This window comes from Onthophagus taurus, chromosome 11 (genome assembly GCF_036711975.1).
Source record: "Onthophagus taurus isolate NC chromosome 11, IU_Otau_3.0, whole genome shotgun sequence".
In the NCBI taxonomy this organism is placed as follows: Eukaryota; Metazoa; Arthropoda; class Insecta; order Coleoptera; family Scarabaeidae; genus Onthophagus; species Onthophagus taurus.
This window is the reverse complement of record NC_091976.1, coordinates 13,210,110-13,231,751: the sequence shown is the minus strand read 5'-3', so window position 1 is coordinate 13,231,751 and position 21,642 is coordinate 13,210,110. Positions and strand designations below refer to the sequence as shown.

General features: G+C 33.5%; 1 protein-coding gene across 1 annotated transcript in view; it reads left to right on the top strand.

The window, feature by feature from the left end:
- Nucleotides 1–21,642, top strand: part of LOC111422109 (cadherin-related tumor suppressor fat) — a 123,217-nt gene that overhangs the window by 24,788 nt on the left and 76,787 nt on the right. The window contains exon 6 of the mRNA XM_023055323.2: nt 1,184–1,747. Within this exon, the coding sequence (XP_022911091.2) occupies nt 1,184–1,747 (564 nt within the window). The remainder of the gene's footprint in view (nt 1–1,183; nt 1,748–21,642) is intronic.

The window sequence follows — 21,642 nt, the reverse complement described above, 5'->3', positions numbered from 1 at the left end:
AAGCTGCTTTTAGGTCCAAGAATATTAGGTACAGTTCATTGCCCGTCTCTATTTTCCTTTCAACGTTCGTTTGTTTGCTTGCTCTGTGTGCTGTTTGTTCATTTTCTAGTTTATTTTCCACTAGTCTTCTTAACCTTTTTTCTGTTATCTTTGTGTATAATTTGTAACTTGTAGATGATAGGCATATGGCTATGTGATTTTTACACTTCGAGTAGCTTCCTTTTTTATGTATTGGTAGGATGATATTATCTTTCCAATCTTTCGGGATTGTTTCCGACTCCCATGCGGTTTTATATATTCTTCTCTTTTATTCGCCACATTTCCTCCAGTGTTAAATTCTCTGTTTGTTTTAGTTTTTGAAATTCGTTGTTTGTTTTTTCTTGGTATTTTAATCTTTCTTTCTCCTGCCTTAGTTTATGGATGTTTATTTTCGTGTCACTTTTTCGTTTTCATCTCTTCTCTTTCGATTTCTATATTGTTAATAGTTGCCATGACTCTCGTCTGTGATTGGTTCCCAAGCAAGTTGATGTAATCAATAATACTTTTAGCATTCCTTTCATCCGCCACAAACGTATAGTTATCTTGCCTCCTCTGACTTCATATAGTGTTTCCAATCAATAAGTCTTTTATTTGACAAAATTCCACCATTCTTTACCCATTTCTATTCATCACTGTCTCTCCCTGATGCCCATATTCTCCTATACTACCTCTCTCCTTGTGTATATCATTACCTATTCTCCAATTATAATTACTTCCTCTCCTTGTTCTCTGGATTAATCGAAGATTTCTGCAGACTTGAATAAACATTTCGTATTTCTTCTTTTACTTTTCCTTCCGTTGGTGCGTAGATTTGAATTATTATAGTCACCTTTCCGTTTAGGTCAATTCCCAATTCCAGAATTCTTGACTTTACTGGTGCATACTTATTTACTCTTTTAATTAGTTCCTCTGTTATAATTATTCCTACTCCCTCCTTGCTCCATGTATTTTCTTGGACTCCTTAAAAGTATAGGCTATATTGTTTGATAATTGTATGCTTCCCCTTCCCTTCTTTTTCGCTTCACTAATTCCAATTATTTCTATCCCAAACCTCTCCATCTCCTCCATTATTTACCTTTCCTTTCCGTTATAGTTGTAATATTATATCTTGAAATATATAAATTTATTATTTTAATTTTTTTAGGGTGACATTCCAATAATGACCATACTAGCAACTGATGCGGATTCAAGTACAAACGGTCTCGTCACTTACGAATTGATTACCGGAAATGCCGATTTATTCCATTTGGACCGTACCACAGGTCTTCTGACGCAAAAGAAACCGATCCAGAATCCACAACCACGCTATCAACTCACGATCAAAGCGACGGACGAAGCCGTTCAATCGGATCGTAAATCGACAGACGCGTACGTAACCCTGATAGCGGCCGGAAACAGCGACGACGAATTGGTGGCGTTCGAAAACGACGTTTACACGGGCAGTGTTTACGAAAACGAACCGATCGGAACGAGTATCTTAACGGTTTCCGCGCATATGCACGCTGGCGGTGGTGAAATCGAATATTACGTTACGAACATTACCGGAGGAACGGCGGGAATTCAAGTCGACAGACTTTTCGATATCGATATGAAACTGGGGTTAGTTTCAACAGCGGCCGAATTGGATAGGGAGGTCGGCATCGATACCTACGTAATTGAAGTGATCGCGATCGGCAACCAAGGATTACCGAGGACTTCAAGTACTAAGGTAAGTGAGATCGGGGGAATTTGAATTAAACGAAACAAAAAAAAAATTAAATTGGTTTTGACGACGAAATTTATGTGGCGAGATTAATTTTATGATTGGCGTAATCATTTTCGCGATTACCAGTCATTTATTAGTGTCATTGCTTACACGGAGTATTTCTTATGGAAAGATAGAAAAAGGAACTTGAAGAAGAAGTGAATTTTAGTTTGAGAGTTTCTCTATGGGAAAGACAAAATTAAAATAAAATTATGGAAACAGTTAGTTTTCGAAGGGAAATGTCGATAATTATCTTTGTGGTATTTTCTTGATATCACTTGTAGTTATGTTTATTTGCATAAACTATTTTTTTGGGAAATTGATTATTGTAATTATTTCTAAAACTGAATACTATTTATTTTAGAATAATTTAAATATTATACGCAAGTTTTTTTTAATTCAACATAAACGAATGTGTAATTACGAAACTTTGTAGAGTATTACCGTGGTTTCATTATTTACACATACATATGTTTCAAAAATAATTCGTATGGAAATTTATTTAATTTTAAAATGTATGAATGACTAATTGATCCATGTAAAATTAATTGGAGTGGCACGCAACTTATAAAACGATAGCCCAATGAATAAAACTTCCATCGACAGATGATGAAATATTGAATTTAAAAAAGCGATCATGATATTGTATCATAAAATTCACGTTTAAAAACATAGATAGCACAATATTTCAGGAAATATCTGAAATAAATATAGCATTTGACTTTTTTACAAGATTTTCATAATTTATAAAATACATATTCCTTTTTAATTTACTATAATAGCCTACACTCAACTTTCTCACATTTTTGTGTGGCAGTTGCAGATTGAGAACATTTGCAAAAGTTCGTCGATAGAACGCAATGCTTTCACTTTACATAGTTCCTTATGCGCAATAGTAAAAAGAAGTCATAATGACACAGGAACTATTCGGGAAAATCGTGTATTTGAAAATTGTCCTATTACATCTATAAAAATTGTGAAGGACAAAAGTCGATGTTAATTTAATAAGTTTGTATTTTCTGTGGGTAAAGGCAAATATTTGGCAAATCATGTTGTCTTGAATATTCTAATAAATGAATGTGTTGTTACGTTTTTTGTCGAGGATCACGCTTCAGATCTACCTCTTTATCTATTCATTCAAAAATGGATTACTAATCTTTTTTCTAGGTTTTCCGATCTTCTTCATCCTGATGGTAATTTGTTCCTCGTTATTCTCACAATAAGTTTCTCTATCATGCGATCGATGTACCCATGTGATCAAATTGGTGTTATCTATATTTGTCTGATATTTATTTACTTCATTTTTCGCTCATCCGTATTTCCCCAGCTATTCTACACACTGTTTTCATTTCTGTAGTATCTTGTATTCATTTTGTCTTGGATGTCTCTGGTCGGGGTTTTGCTGCAAAAGCTAGTAGAGGTGTAATTGAAGTCTTGTAGATCCGGGCTTTGGCTTCACTTCGAATATTTTTATTTCGTCTTATTGTGTAATTTAGGTAAGCCACAGACCTTAACACTCTTGCAGCTTGATTCCGTACATTCGTCTCAATATGTTCATATCCAGATATTTCAATGCCTAGGTTTTTAAATTTCATTGCCTTGCATCTGATTGGTTGGTGTCTTGGAGATTTTGTTTTCGCCGCTGATGTTATCATGTTAATTTCTGGATATCATCTCCGTTCTCCGACACCAATACCGCATCGTTTGCCTCCCTATTTTCCATTTTGCATCTTCTTAGTTTGCTTACTTGTTTTATAATTTATCCATTACGATGTTAAACAGGGGCGTGCTCAGAGAGTTACTCTGTTGAATGCTATTATTTACAGGTATCTATTCAGTTAGTTTGACATTATTTCTGCTTGAATCTTATTTTCTGAATATATATGTTCGGTGTTAGGTGTGCGATCCTTTAACTGTATTCAGTCGAAGGACTTCTACAAATCGATAAAACATATGAAGGCTGATCGATTCTATTTGAACCCTGATCTGAACCCTCTATATTTTATATTCATTTATTTTGTTTATTACGATTCTTGTTGTTAACTTCGAGGTGAAGTAAATTTATTCCTAGACATTGGAAGAAAATTTTTTAATTAAAGTTGTTAATTATTGATTTAGATTCTCTCGCCGTATTTGAGTAACGTATTGATGATATCTTGACCTGGGCTATTTCTGATCTTTAGTTTTTAGTGTGCTATTTCAATGTCTCTCTTTTCTATCACAGCCTCACTTGGTTATTATTTCTTGTGAATTCGGTTCAATTTCGGTCTCTTTCCTCTTATAAAGCTCCTATAAATATTTTACCCATGTATTTCTTTATATCTGGTGTTAATAAAATGTCATTGCTTTTGATCTTTGACTTTTAATTTATTTCATTAATATGATTTTAATTTTCTTATTCTTTTGATTTAAACTTTTATATCACATTATCAATTTTAACGAAGTGTTTTTGTTGGTTTTAATAATTTATTACAATAAATTTTGCAAGGTCAATATCAGGTTTGACATTATTATTATACATGTCGAAACCAGAATTGACAATATTGCCGCATCTTACCCGCAAGCCTAAAACTTCAGCTTATTTAAGTGAAATTATACATGCCTGATTGAAGTTAAGCCGAGGCCGTTGGTGGCCGAATATGTAGCCTGATATTTACAATTAATATAATTACATCCTGTAATGCCCTGTCCATAAACGCCTCGGCTTATGATTAGTTTAGAACGAAAAGTGAATGATTCTGTTTGATTAACAGAATAATTCTTGTTGAGTAATTCTTTAATTAAAGGCTGGTTGCGGTTGAGGTGTTACAATTGATACCATATCAACATAGAACTCTAATAAGTCTTGCCTCTAAAATCACATTTGCTCCATGCTAGTTAAGCCGAGGTTGTTTACGGCAGAAATGCTACAATATCGTTGGAACTTTGTACCTAAAAAATGTTCTTTTATTTGTCCACAAATGCAAAGATTGAACGTTGATTTTCCAAGTTGTTCCGTGTAAAAGTTTTTAAACAAAAAAAAACATTTAAACATGACAAACCACAAATGGAACAAAAACATTTGGATTATTTTCACCATAAATTTTCACAAATCTAAAAGAAAAGCAATTTTTTAAACGTTAAAATTAAAGTTGAAGTATTATGGTGAAAGTGGTTTCGCTGCTTTTACTTTTTTTTATTAATTTACAGATTTTTGTCGGTTTCCTGTTTTCCTTTTAGAGATGAGGTGTTTTGCTAACACTATGACGGAATCGTAGTATATTATTAAGTTAACACAGCTTATGTAATCTTATAAATGGATTATTCATGAAGTTAATGATGTAAAGCAAATGCAAGATGTTCTGCGATATATGTTGTTTTTGAAAACTGCAATATGTGTTATCCTGCTTTCAATGACAATCTTAAATAAGCAAATCTTTCTGCAAATTATTTTGTAGATTTCAAACCCTCATCTACTAACAGAGATTTAAGTACTTCATTGTCACTTCATGATTTTATGATTTATTTAGTGATAAAGTTGTGAGCTGGATGTTGTGGTGCCTTAAACGACTATTGCCAGCATATCATAATCAGGTTGTAATAATGACTGCACCCAATGAACCCTCAGATGTAGAGGTTGTCCCAATTAAAAGTCCAAACTACAACGTTAACGCTACCGTTTCTTAACTGCTATAAAGTCTTTGGATATATTTTTGAATATCACGTTCATTTCCAATTAAACGAAAAAATGTCAAAATCTAATCCAAACTTTAAAAATTCATCCATATCGTATTTACGGGAATTAAGAAATGATTTTTGTATCAAATTAATGTTTGATATTTCCTTCTTAATTTCATATATAACTCGTTTCGTAAGTCCTATAAATGTATCAGTTATAATGTTTTGAATGTTACGTCGTTTCCAATGTACCGCAAAAATGTCAAAAATTAATCTAAACTTTAAATAATCATCCAACTCGTATTTATGAAGTTCAAAAAAAGATTTTTCTATTGAAGTAATTCCTATAAATTCATCAGCTACAATGTTATGAATGATCTGCCGTTTTCCAATTCAACACAATACATTAAAGTTTAATCTAAACTTTAAAATGTTATCCAGATCGTATTTATGGAGATTTATCTATTTAGGGATTAATATACATGTGCCAACTATTGCAGTAGTTTCGTTATCTGTCAGTATTTTCTGGAAAAATTCTAGAAATTATAGCTCCTTTGATATTGCAAAAAAGGTCGGCCACCAAACGGTATTAAATGTTCGTGAAATGTCCTGATATATTTGTTTATGATATCTTCGGGGTACAAACTTTCCGATATGCTTATTAGGACGCAGACCACCAAAATATAGATAAAGCAGTTTTTCAAAGAGTTTTTCTTTGAAGTTATTCTTGAGAAGACAGATTGGCTTTTGTATTGGCTTTTAATCTCAGTGTTTGAATATATATGAACACTTTCTTTGTATGAATAAGCATTAAATAGATTTGATAAATGACGAATTAGCACCTATCAGTTCTGATGAAATAGGGTTGGGTTTGCCAATGTTTGTACACTTGCGACTTTAAGTGGACTCAAAGAAAAAATCGCCATGTGATAAATTGGGTTACCTTGAAGGCCAGGCAATGTCTCCTCACAAAGAAAGAAGACGTCTAAGATACAACTCTCTCAAAGTTGTCATAGAACGTCGCTAACTTCTCTCTCTTTATGTGGCAGTACTATTCAAAGTAAAAAGTTAATTAAGCTAAAACTAGAACTAACAGTGCTACTATTTCACCGGCCGTGAAAGCTTTCGTACTTATGTTGTAAAGTTAGTTTGATATCCAAACTTGAATAGTTTTTTCTTCAGAACAGAATCATACAAAATCCGAACCGAATGTAAAATGCTCGCTGAGTGGTAACCACACAACCGCCATTGTGACAGCTAAAAATATATCATCATCCCGTTCCAACAAGGAACAGGAATCCGTTTCGAGGTGTTATTAGAACACACCTTGATCTCTACAAACTCAGACTATGCACAAGACTGTTTAAATTGAAATAGAGATTATTGCTCATTAGTATCACTTGGTCCACACAAACGTTGTAGTGTAGTCTGTTTGCATAAAACATGATAGGAACTAGTGATGAGACCGAGGCCGAATAATTATTCGGTATTCGGCCCTATTTTTGCTATTCGGTATTCGGCCGAATATTAAGTTCTATTACCGAATTCGGTTTTACATTTAGTTGCTTTTAATAAAATTTATTTAAAGCATCTAAATAATAGTAAACAAATTGTTATTTAATAAATATCAATTTGTTTACTTTTCTTATTTTATTAAAAAAAAACTAACACAATCGTCTTAAATAAAAATCAACACTCATACTGCATGATGATTCTTGTTCTAATTACTGATTTTCTGGTAACAGAATACTTAATTTACAAAATGTATAAGACAACATATAACATTTTCATAGTAAGCTATTAAAAAAGTGTATTCTGCTAAGAGGTAAAGCGTATTCTGCTCTTTAATATTCATAATTAATTAGAGGTAGATTGTTATATAAAAATACTAATTGTTCAACTTTATCAGGCAATAAGCGATTTCTTCTTTCCTCGTAGATGCTACCTGCTTGAGAGCATAGTCGTTCACTGCATACTGTACTTGAAGGTGCTGATAGATATATTTTAACAAGGTGGCTCATTTTCGTATATTTTAAGCTATACTTTTTCCACCAAATAGATGGGTTCTCTTCTGTGCCCAAAACTGCTCCGCGTCAATAAGAATCCAGCTCAAGAGCAATATCATTTTTTCTTGTTCTGTCGATACATTTACTATATTTATTAGAAGACGCAATTTCTCTGTAACAGTCCCAGAATGTACAATGAGCCTCATCTACTGCATTTGAACATAGCTGCTGGTAATTTTTCGTACAGATGTCATTAGTTTCATCATCGGTGCTATTGCTTTCTGAGCTTCCTGAGTCCCTTCAAAGAGCATCAAAAAAAAAGTTTGTCTTATTTCAGAAATATTTTCGTGTGAAAACAATTGCAAGCGACATCGAGGATCTAATTGTCGCTAGAAAATAGTAGGCATTCTTTTCTATTTCAGCGAACCTTGTTCGTAATCCCTGCATTAAACAAATTTGCATTTGAATGACATTTCCTGAACGAGCTTCCTGCTTTGTTAAATATTTGATTAATGTTTTAATATTAAGAATAACTTCAAATATTAATGCGACGGAAGAGCTTGCCATTTTAGTAATTTCTTCGAATGGCTTTAAAAGCATTAAACAATCTTCTAACAGTTGTCATTGCATCACCGACAAATTTTCAAATTTTACCTCATTTTCTGAAATATATAATGTAACTGCCCTCTTTTATTCTGCTAATCGGATAAGCATATAAATAGTATGTACTATTCCACCTTGTTCGAACATCTTGTATCAGTTCATGAACAGGCAAACCTAGTTCGCGTTGATATTCCTTCAGTTTTTCTTGGGCGTTTTCTGAGTGGTGAAAATGTGTCACAATGCATCTATATTTTCCTGAATATTTATTGCGTCGTTTATCAACAGTTGTAATGTATGAATAAAGCAAGCGATGGGCGTGTAAGTAGAGTCGTTAAGATCTTTAACTATATTTACACCATTATCACGTAAAATAACGTGAATTTTCTATTGGTATATCCCAAAAGGTCAGTATCCCTGCTATCACCTGTGTGCTGTCCAGAAAAATGTTTCATTTGTAAAACACTATGTTTCTGTAGAAAATCATTTGTTATCCAATGAGCAGTTAAACTTATAAAACTTTGCATATTGTTGTTATTTGTCCACATATCTATAGTACACGAAATAACTACAGCATCTGTAATTTGCGTTTTAAGAACATTTTTGGTTCGGTTATAGATGTCAGGAATTACTACATCAGTAATATATTTTCGGCTTGGAATTGTGTATTTTGGTTTTAACATTTTGATTAATTTGGAAAATCCAATATTTTCAACAATTGATAATGGCTGATTGTCAATAACAATCATTTCTGCAATGGCGTAATGCAATTCTTTTGGTCTTACATCATCATGGTCCCATTGAGATGAGCTTGCAAAACATTCTTTAATATTCGATTGTATTTTTTTTTAACATTCTGCTTCAGACAATACTTCATGAATTCTTGTGGATTCTTAATTGGACCACTCAATTGTTTATATGATTCGGGATGCTTTCCTGAAATAAATGTCGAGAGTGAGACGAATATGAAAGCTAGATAATCGCAAACAAACTATGTATTTACATATCTGTATTTATAAAATACATTTTATTTTATCTATAAAGATCTACCTTTAATGTGGTTCATAAGCGAACTTGTTGTTGCCAATTTTCTCTTGCCTCCTCCTGAAATTAACGCATTGCACAGTATACACTGAAGATTGTTTTCAATATCCTCACGATCTTTAAAAAATAACCAAACTTTTGATTTTCTTGAGGTATTTGAGGAGATTTTCCAAACATTTTCCAATTTTTTATTGTTGTTCTACATTGTTCCAAAGCGGCAAATCGAAAAAATAAAAACTCCGCGAGAAAACCGAAAAGACAGGTTTTTTGACTAGCCCCCCATTTTTGGAAAACTGTAATTTTCTTTGTTGTTCTAGTTGTTCTAGTTATTGTTGGAGAAAATCAAAATTATGGGTTACAGCATTACGAAGTTATAACTAAAAATAGGTTTGGCCGCCGAAATGTCTAGTTGATTGCTGTGACTATAGTTTTTCTATTATCAATTCCATATTACAAATATATACTTATTATAGCTAACGCAATCTGGAACAGCTATTATTTTCACTAGAACAACTCTCCAAACGGTATTCTTTGAAAATTAAAGTTTTTGGAAGTTTCAGTCAGTAATTCTTGTGTCAGCGGTTTTATATTACACAATAAGAATTAAAAAACATAGAACAATCTAAAATAACTCAAACTTTGCGATTCAAACTGTTCCAGATGTGTTTTACGTTTAACACGGACATTAATTTTGGAAAATCATATATTTTTTGTTGCTCTAAATTGTTCTTGTTGTTCTAGGTACTTAAAAAGTTTATTTAATCACTGCGGCATTAGTTCTTTTAAACTTTCATATTAAAAATTAGTACTTACAACAATTAAAACAATTCAGAATAGCTGTTATTTTCACTAGAAAAACCTTAAATTTCAGTTGTTGTGATATCGGACAGGTTTTGTTGAATCAGTGAACCCAATCTTTAATATAATAATAGTTTTAAAAAAATATGGAATAATCTGAACATCCTAATTTTCTAAAAATCACAACTTTCACCTTTCTCTTTAAACTTATAATAGTAAAACATAAGATGCGATTTAAAGTGTATTTTATTTTGTATAAACTAAGTAATAAATTAATAAATAAACTAAACTAACAAAAGTAGGTTGGGCTGCCAAAATGTCTAGTTGATTGCTGTGACCATAGTTTTTCTATTTTCAGTTCCATATCACAAATATATACTTATTACACCTAAGCAATCTGGAATACCAGAAATTGTTGGAAATATTTCCAACAATTGATAATGGCTGATTGTCAATAACAATCATTTCTGAAATGCCGTAATGCAATTCTTTTGGTCTTACATCATCATGGTCCTATTGAGATGAGCTTGCAAAACATTCTTTAATATTCGATTGTATTTTTTTTAACATTCTGCTTCAGACAATACTTCATGAATTCTTGTGGATTCTTAATTGGACCACTCAATTGTTTATATGATTCGGGATGCTTTCCTGAAATAAATGACGAGAGTGAGACGAATATAAAAGCTAGATAATCACAAACTATTTGCATATCTGTATTTATAAAATACATTTTATTTTATTTATAAGGATCTACCTTTAAAACGAACTTGTTGTTGCCAATTTTCTCTTGCCTCCTCTTGAAATTAACGCATTGCACAGTATACACTGAAGTTTGTTTTCAATATCCTCACGATCTTTAAAAAATAACCAAACTTTTGATTTTCTTGAGGTATTTGAGGAGATTTTCCAAACTAATCAAAATGTTAAAACCAAAATACACAATTCCAAGCCGAATATATATTACTGATGTAGTAATTCCTGACATCTATAACCGAACCAAAAATGTTCTTAAAATGCAAATTACAGATGCTGTAGTTATTTCGTGTACTACAGATATGTGGACAAATAACAACAATATGCAAAGTTTTATAAGATTAACTGCTCATTGGATAACAAATGATTTTCTACAGAAACATAGTGTTTTGCAAATGAAACATTTCTTCATCCCATAATTTTGATTTTCTAGAACAATAACTAGAACAACTAGAACAACCCAGAACAACAAAGAAAATTAGATTTTTCGAAAAATAGGGGGCTAGCCAAAAAAACCATTTTTTCGGTTTTCTCGCAGAGTTTTTATTTTTTCGATTTGCCGCTTTGGAACAATGTAGAACAACTCTAGAACAATCTAGAACAACAATAAAAAATTTAAAAATCGAAAAATGGGGGATATTCCTCGCATCACTAATAGGAACCTGAAAAAAAGTCAAACCAGAATATATAGAAAAAAGTAGAGTGAGTAAGAATAACTTTCGTGATTAAGTAATTATGATTCTAAATTGGTATTTGACTCATAAAAAATTAGCTTGAAATACTGTTTGATTTAAAGTAGGGTTAATTTGCGTTATTGAATTTTGTTGAAATTTGAAATTGTCATTGTCGACTTGGGTGCTCCGCCCTCCTCATGTGTATCTTATGTATCGGATGTCGGACGAGAGGCGGCGTAAATGGGCCCAGTTCATATTGTTTCGCCCACACCTCGCCGCGCCATGGAATATTATTTATCGGTTGAAACGGGCCGGCGCTGTGTTGTACGCGCGCTCTGTTGTTGTTGCCGTAACGCTTTTACGCCGCCCGACCGACCGTGGTGATCTATGGCCCGTTTGGCCTTTAGATGCTGCACAGAGCCGTATCGCAGTTGTTTATAAAATCGAAAACGTTAATCTACGCAACGAATCCAAATGAAGACCCCACCTTTTACGGTAGCGAAAATTAATGTTGTTTTACTATCGATCTTCGAGTCTGTTATTTTGATTTCTTATTTATTCTACATTGTATTAGTGCCCATTACAGAAAAAAAATACTTACTACCGATTACGGCTTTTCCTTTTTCCGTGGTCTGCAATTTGCATATTTTAAGTTCGGGTTTCGTCATAGTTAAACCGCCAGACGAACATTGTTCGCGTTCGACCTTCTGGCGAAACTGGGTCCCCAACGTTGGCCAACGTCGCCATATGCGGAAAGTTGAACGACTCGCGTCCGATAATGGGGAATGGTATTCAATTTTTAAACGAAATCGTGAAGCGAACGGGTCACGTTAAAGTCGGGTGAAGTAGTAAAATACAAAAAATAACAAGGAAAAAAGGAAATAAAAATTTAAAAGGTGTTTTTTCTTCGCCGTTTAGTGTAGTATTACAGATTTCCTTACTGAACATACCTGCTAATTGTAGTTTTAAAATATTCCATCAAAATAACCTATGATTACCATTTACAGGATGTAAAGAAGTAAAGAAACTCATTCCTTTGCAAGATGAAGTAATCGAAATTAACGTAGTTACGTTTCGTTTAGAAAGGAACGTTGTTGAGTTTCTTGAAATGATTTTAATGAGATTCAGATTACAATTTGGTTTTGCATTTGATTTGTTTTTCTCCGGTGAATGATTCTATAAAAGGTGTTCGATCGTGGGTTTTAGTCGTACGTGTAATGTTTTGGGATCCTTGAAATGTGTAACTCATTAAAAAGGTATGCGTTGCCGTTCATAAAAGTGTCCTCTATTGATATCGAACACTTTTGCCACAGCCTGTACAGGTCTTGGGATCGGAACCGGCTCGAAACCGGCGAGAATGCGACGGCCTAATGCGCTTTCGCTGTTCGACTATCGGTCCGATACAGATATCTGCGAGCAATCTAGTTATGAAGCCCCGGATCTGAAGAGTTATAACCGCGTCACACGGGAGCTTCGCCGATCTAATGGCTTCGCGGACGACCGCGGCTTTATCTGCGAGTCGACGCCAGACCGTAAATCGCAAAAAAAAGAAAAATACAACAAAGAACAACGAGATAAATATGTTTTTCGGGAGAAACTATTTTGTTTTTAAAACTCTTTCCACCATTTCATTTCGATTTAATTAACTTTTTTTAGTTGGGTTTGATGTGACGTTGATATCTCGTATTTTGATGTACAAGAGAGTTGAAGTGTTAACCTTGGGGGCGAACGTCGCCGCCTCCTCCTCCTTCCGCGTTATCCTTGAGATCGTAGCGAATTCTGCCGACAATTGCAGGGTACGCTAACCGGCGTGCAGAAGAAGCTAAACAATCGCGGCGAAGCGCGTCTTCGGCCATTCACAAAGCGAGGCGTCAAGACGACGCTGATAGATGAGGCCAAATGGGCGCTCTTCGTCCTTCTTTTAATTCGAACAAAATTGGCGCAATTTCCACGTTACGCGTAAAGCCGATTCATCATCGACGAGGACAGAGACGCGACTCGACGGCCCTCGACAACCAAATTCTTCCGCTCGTGCATACTAAACAGTTTGAATTTGCCTTCGCGTGTCTGACCGAACCTCTTCTTCGAATACGAACCACCAGATTGGTATTCCTTTTTTTATATTCACCATGGTCGAAACCAAATTTCTCACCGGTTTCGGTTTAGAAATTCACACAGCTTTATATTTTAAAATGTAAAATTTTACTTTTAAACTCAGCACAAACACATTTTTTATTCATTATGTACACACTGTTCTGTTTTTGCATAATGATGTTATACAAATAAATTCTCATTTGAAGTAGGTTGTAATAATAAACTTGCCAACATGCAATTTCTAATGTCAACCAACAAGCATTGCTTGTTTTATTACTATTACGTACAATTATAACGAAATGACTTCATTGCAATAGCTTTGATTCATTTCTGATACTGTTATCATTAACTAATCCTTAATTCTAATTCCAATGACAACTCATAATGATTCTTGAATAATCATCATGATCATTTGATAATATATGATGTTGATTAGCAACCCTTTCATAAAAACAATTTTTTACAAAACCTTCCACGAATCCCAATTGGGAGATATATTTTACGCTTTCTATTTTGTTACACAGCTGCTTTGTCTTTAGAACTGTTTGTGGCTTTAGTGAATGTTACTCTTTAAGTCTTTACTTTCTTGTCTTTCATTTGAAATCGATATTGTCAAAAAAAATCTGTAAACAATATTGTTTGTTAGTTGACAACTCGAGATAGATCAGTACAGGGTGCTTCAGTTCAAGTAAAGTAAGTGGCATAAATGAAAACACTGTTGAAAATACTTCGACATCAAATTGTAGCACCAATCGCAGGGACTCAGAAACTTTTTCTGACAAGAAAAATCTCCGTCACTAGAGTACGACATATTTGGCCTTTGATTTTACATAGTTTTACTTCTTAAAAACTGCAATCAGGTTATTTGGAACCAAGTACTAGCAAATGCATCTATGAAACTAGCTAAGCTAAGGAACCATTTTAAAACGAACTACCTAAAGTTTCAGCTAGGGCTTGCAATACCGGACCAAAATCTCAATACCGGTATTCGGTATTCAAAATTTTTAAAACCGGGATACCGGTATTAATACCGGTATTACTATAAAAAAGTTTGCTCACTAAATTACAACCACTAGATAGATATATCTAATTGTAAGATTTTTCCCCCTCTGCGGCGTCACCTCTACTAACAACAGGTTAATTCCTAGTATATTTTTAGATTGGCAACAAAGCATAAGATACAGAATATGAGAAGATAATCAAAAAATGGAAAGATATTAGGAATCTGTACAAAGTACCAATAAACTTAAAGGTCTGGATACCATTATTGTTTTGCTGTCTTTCACTTGGTCCAAAGGTTCAACTTCACAGCCGCGTCAAAAAATGAAATTACACTTCATCATCTCAAGCTCTGTGGAATTTTCGAATTCCTGCTTTAGAATTTTCTGGAAAGGTGCAGATTCAAGAAAGAAACTTTAACATAATGCCTCTTGGTAGTTTGTCAGACTTATCATACTACTGTTATACTTGGTGGGACACTACACGAATCAAACTGACCTAAAGCACCATTATGGAGTAAATACTCCAAAAATAGTTGTATGCAGAGAGTATTTTATTGTTGGCTAGGTATGACAAATTTATTAAACACGAACATTAAGTTGCCGTCATCACAGGTTGAGTCTTCGTTATCTTCAACATTTTGTCAGAGTGCAAAATGATATTTCTTGTAGATGGTATTCACACTGATCAAAAAATGTCACTTGAAAAAATGAGGTTAGTACGGACATAAGATAGATAACAAATTTCTGTTAGGTCAACATCATTTTCCAGCACAGCTTTAAACAAACACGACTGTTTTCGATTGGTCGCCTCTGACTAGCATTTTTTTAATGAAACGTTAAAAAATGTGACTTGAAAATGTAAACTTAGAACGGACAGAAGATAGATAACAAACAAGAATCTTCTACGTCATTTTCCAGCACACGTTTTCGGGATCCCGGTATTGCAAGCTCTAGTTTCAGCAAAAAACAATGAACTTCAAGGAAAAAAAATAATTAAAAACATTCAAAGAAGTGTGTCCCATTGATTCCTTTAAGTGTTTAAGAAACTTGTTTATAAAACTATAGTTATAAAACTGTCAAAGAAATCACGGAAATATCACTGTCAAATAACATTAAAGAGCAATGAATAAAAATGCTTCGTGTACTTCCTAGGCTTGCTATACAACTGGATAAAACAACAGATTTACCAAGATAAGCAGTTTTATTGTATCGTGTGAGGTACAAGCACGAAGTACATTCTTAAAGATTTGTCTATTATAGATGTCATCAACACAACTGCAGAAGAAATTTATGGGCGATGATACTATTCTTCTGTATAGCTTACATCTCGTCCAATTCCTTGTCAACAATTTTTTGCATCTCATACTGATACTTGAGATACTAAAGAGTATAGCGACTATCATTAGAAAACGTTGTGCCTCAGCTCGTTGACGCTGATACGAAATTTTCGGTAAAAGATTGATTGAAATCTGGAGACTCGAGAGCTATAGTCAAGGTTTTAGGATCTATTGTAGTCCTGTACTATGTACTCACTCACTTTGATTTCCAACTAGTCTACACCGTCTGTAATTATCTTAGAACATTCTTCATATTTAAAGTGAATAAGCTGTAAGAACAACACTTGAATGATAGTTGGAAAAAATGTTGTGCTTTAACTGTACTCTGTAACAAAATAAGTATTAAATAAAAATGTATTTGCATTTACCCCATCCATTACAATGACGAGTTTACCTTATCATAAATATATTAAGCATAACCGCAGCTGACCAGCTACACTCTTTATGCGTTAAAAGAACGCAAGATTTGAATTAACCGGTTTACTATACACGCCGGTTCAAGATAAGGTTGATGATATGCTTGCCTCTGAAATTATGCTTAATCAAAGCAAGTTATGAGAAAAGAATTTACTTTGTATATAGATACTAGTTCATCTCCCAATTTATATAAAAAGATATTTATGATATAAATTTTATTCGCCGATAAAATTTGAGAAACTTTTAAAATGTGATTACGTTGTTTTTTGGAAGCGTTTCAAAATTAGCGAAAAATATAAAAAATTTGTAGGTTTATGTCAAATTATTTCTATTCGATAGGAAATATCTCCATGATATTTAAGAGAAACGAAATAAGTTAATAGAATTAAAGGAGATCATCTCCAAATGTTATAAAACCTTGAGAAAATAGGAATACATCTGCATCTACAGCAATATATTCCACAAAGACGAAATGAGTCAATTAATTAAAAGAGATGTTCAGAGATTAGGAGTTCTGTGATTATTTCTAAGCCCCCCTAATTATTAACCTATTGACAATTCTTATATTTTATATTCATCAACTGATTTTACAAATCTTCCTATGTCCTGTATTTCGCGTTGTTGTCTGATATCTTCGAGTTTTGCCTTGTACATTTCTTAGTGTTTTCATCTCGACTGTTCTGATAATTTAGAGAGTTCTGCTTGATCTGATCTTGTCTCTGCCGCGTATGGTACGATGGGTATTATAGCTGTTTTATATTTTTTAATTTTACTTTCAGTATAAAGGTATTTGTTCTTCCAAACAATCTCTCGCAGGCATTCCGAAAGTCGACATGCCGCTTTCATAAATAGAGTTATTGGAAGATGTCCAGTAGTGGATGAATACAAGCTAAGGAAGAACAAGGAAAAGAATGGTTTCTAGATTTGCTTCTTCAAATATTTGTTTTCTTGTTTTTCGGAATTGACCTATTTCTGGTTTCTCCAGGGTCGGTAGTTGTCGGATTTCTTTTCAGGAAATTTTATCTCTGTAATATATTGGTTGATGTTGGGAAATGTTTATCCGTTGATCATGAGGTGCCTGACAGGTCCAAATTTGGGTATCTGCCTGAAATTATTACAAAACACGTATCTATACTCAAACAGTACTGATATACTGATTACTGATTACCGTAGTTCTAGATCATAGATTGTAACATATTTGCTACATTTCATATTATATTTTTTAATGATAATAACAATTTTAACGTTTATAAAAATATGAGGTTGGTGTTATTATAGCCCGGAAGTCCATAGCACAGGAGATTACAAAAATGAAACTGTGTTATTTTTTTACGATTTGGGCTTTATAAGAAACGGAGATCATATTTTTAAAACAATTCGCCTTATTTGTTTGCTGTGTTCAGACAGTCACTTGAAATAACTTATATGTAGATTTATCTTGAAATTAGAGTGGGCAGTTATAGCTCTTTTTCTTAGAATAAAATAAGAGATTGTTATTTTATTATTCACGACCTACTTAGTGTTTTGTATGTTCTAATTTTGATAAATCTATCAAATAGGTATATCAAAAATCTCAATAGGGTAACCATCCTATCTTGTGAAATTATGATTTAAAGACAAAGTTGAAAGATGCTTTGAAGTCTGCATACTAGAAATTCATAATGCTGTGTAATCTACAGTATCTTTATAGCAAAAGTATAGATTATCTTTAGACAGGTAGTGGGATTGAGACATGTTATTCTAAACATTTTATTTGCATTATAGAGTGCAGTCAAATCTATAATTTTGTCCTAACCAAGAAGTTGTTCATAGGAAATGTAGTCAAGATTCTTCTGAACACTTCAATGAAACTACTAGAGCAAATTATTGGTAAGAAAATTAAGCCTATAATTGCAGGAAACTAGATGAAACTCAAACCGGCTTTTGAAAATGCAGAAGATTGAGTCTTTCGGCAGGATGGAGGATTGAGTTCAACTTGTTTATAGTATACATGGATGAAGTAATTAGGAAGTGTAAGAAGAGAGCAAGGAAATTTTTGGTGGGATATAGAAATATGCAGCGCATTGAAGTTATAGTGGGAGCATTTGCGGACGTCGTGGTGATTACAGCTACGCGAGAAAAGGAATTGAGAGAAAGTTATAACATATTACGAAATTGTTTGTGATAACAAATAGTAGTAAGTAAATATAATATAAAGAAGAATACAAAAGTTCTTGTTTGCGCTTCATTTCAAAAATGTTGTAAGTACGAATGGAGAAAATGGATTTTGAGGGACATATTTGCATTTATGGTATGGTTGTGCAATAAGTTGGAAATTATTTCGCGATAATTCTCATCCTTATGGTTTCCTAAAAATCCATGGACGGTTTGTTTGAAGCTAATCCACGCCGTTGCTTGTTTTCTTGTTACTGTTGAAATGAATCGTTGTCATTCATTAATTTTCTTATTTGAGGACCAACAAATATGCTTGCTTTTAGTTTAGTGTACGATAGTTGTGGAAAGACCTCGGTAAGCTATTTAAATGCTGGCCCTTCTGGATTCAACGTTTTCACAAAGTCTTTCAGTAAACCCAGTTTGATGTGTACACTGAGAAAAATGCTATGAAATTTACAACAGTATCATAGTATGAGTTACAATAAATTTGTTGTCCTTATAACTTTTACCATGATTTTACAACTTTCTATATATTTTTTATAATATAGATTGAAATTTAAACTTGCATTGTAAAAACACAATTTTCGTAATAGAAAAGTTGGTGTAACATTTCCTTAATACTGTAAATTCACAATATAGAGAATAAAATTACTTGTAAATTTCTTTCTTGATTGTAAATTAACCTTATAGGGATTAATTTTGCTATTTCAACTGAATAATACAACCATATCATAGGGTCCAAATTACCAATGTGTACATTGTAATTCGACGTTATTATTTTTCTCAGTGTAGTGGAGGCTATATTAAATGGGGAAAATGCCAAAAAATTTGATATTGTTGAGTTGTTTTAGGCGATAGCAATATAACGGAGAATCCGATTTATGCCATCAATACCTCAAAATGTTCGTCTGGATCTCTACTTTCACGTCCATATAGTTACAGAAACACTCTAAGCAAAATAAACAATTTACTAATTATAAATCGTTACTATATTTTTTCATTTTGGATTTTCCACACTTTTCGAAATATTTAAAAAACTGAACGTCATGGAGAAAAACTGAAGACAGTTTCAGAATCAGCTCAACATTCTACGTTATAAAAAAATCGAAGTCTTCGAGGAAAAAATTGATTAAAATTTGTAAATAAAACATTTAATAGTACATTTATTTGATAATTATAAATTCAGAGTCGAGTTGCAATGGTTGTGAAAGTTTAGGTCATATCATCGAATTGCAGAGCACTGAACATGAAATATTATACATAACAGTCTGCAAACTAATGCATATTTACAGTTGTTAATAAGATTCCCATTTGCATGGTTGTCAACTTTGCTGCGAACTGGGTTTTGCGAACATACATTTTTTAAATTCTTGCTATAACGTCATGATATAATAATAAACCTATAATTGATATTTGCCTATAAAATCCTCAGGGAATTTTCTTCGATTGCATCAATATCCCATCCCAATGCGTAGGGATCCCAATGTTATGACCACATTCCTAAGAAACAGGCCCCTTTGAAATTTTACACACATTTCTAGTCATTTTATATAAGTTCTCATCGTCATATACCGGATGTTTAAAAATTAAAGTCTGTCAAACTTAGGTCCTAATATCAATTGTTTCAGAGATATAGTTGATTTTACGTTGCTTTTCAATAAAGTTCATATCTAGAGTCATTCAGTCGTGTTACCCATGCAAAACTAAACACATTTTGTCTTTAGTTATTGTTAATCTCACGTCACTTTCGCTGGTGTACTTGGGTGCTTTTTTTCATGTAAGCATGAATGAATGCACAAATGCAGAAATGGCAGACATACACTTTATGTACGATGCTGCTAATGGTAACGCTTATGAGGCACGTCGCCGTTACTCGGAAATTTACCCCAACCGTAACTTACCTAGTGATCAATTTTTCACAAAATTGCATCAACGTTTGTCGGGCTGACATGATCTCTGCGTTTCAACCCAAAAATTAGTCTGATACAGGTGTTTTACACTTTTTGAATTTTCCTCTTCAATGCATAGGACAGAAAGGTTGCATACAATGCATCGCCATAATTAAACATTGATAGTACTAAACTTTCGCATAGGCGTACTTTTGCACTATGATTAACAAAGGCTCTGTTAGTATAAATAATTCTAAGGCTACTGTAAGCTCTTTGAACGCATTTATTGACGTCTTCATTAAAAGTAAGACCCTCATCGATTAAAATGCCGTTAAAGTTTTTTACTATTTTTTTAATAGGTAGTAATTCGTTATTTACACAAATTTCTAAGTCATTAATGACTTTTTGTTTTTGTTTGATTTGTTCTGATTAATTTTAAGTCCATGTCGGCTTGAGGTGTCACACAAATATTCTAGATCACTATTAATTCGCGCACAAGCTTGTTTTATATCATGAGCCGGAAAAGAATAGTATATTTGCGTGTCGTCGGCGTAAAAATGGGTCTTGCAATGCATAACCCCTTGGTTAAAGTTTGATGTATACAGCGTGTCCCGTATCTTCCGCATCAGAGCATTATACGGTTGTAGAATACATTATTCTGAAGCGATCTTTCTAATAAAATTTTTTCGAAATGTTTATAATAACCGCACGGGAACTGTTTAACGACGACCAATAACGGACAACTTTGATTCATCGAAAAAGTTTATTTCTCTTTCCATGACGAATTTATTGGTGAGTACACGTGGGAAACGAGTTCTCATCGGCGTAGCGGACCGGCCGAGGGTGGCACCGATTACCTGAGTCTGATTTGCGATCTGCTGATTGGACGAAAAACAGTTCCTTTAAACAGTTCCCGTGCGGTTATTATAAACATTTCGAAAAAAATTTATTAGAAAGATCGCTTCAGAATAATGTATCCTACAACCGTATAATGCTCTGATGCGGAAGATACGGGACACGCTGTATAAAGCATAAAGCAAAAGCGAGAGTATATAACCCTGAGGAACGCCCGAACTAGTGTATTGATATTCAGATTGTTCATCACCCATAAATACGGCTTGTTGTCTATGCGTTAGAAAATCATATAATAAGCGGGTAGACTTATCATCAAAACCGGAATGCCTCAAAATTGATGCCATTGACCCTATCGAACGCCTTTGAATAGTCTAGTAAGCAAAGAACTGTTAAATTACCTTTATCGGTTTCGCGAATATATCATCAATGATATGTATCAATGCTGTCGTGCAACTGTAACCCCGTCTGAAACCCGATTGGTTCTGTGGTAGTATGTCATTCTCCTCCACAAAGGAGACCATTTGTTCATAAAAAATTTTTTCTGCAACCTTTGCTAATACTGGCAGAATACTAATGG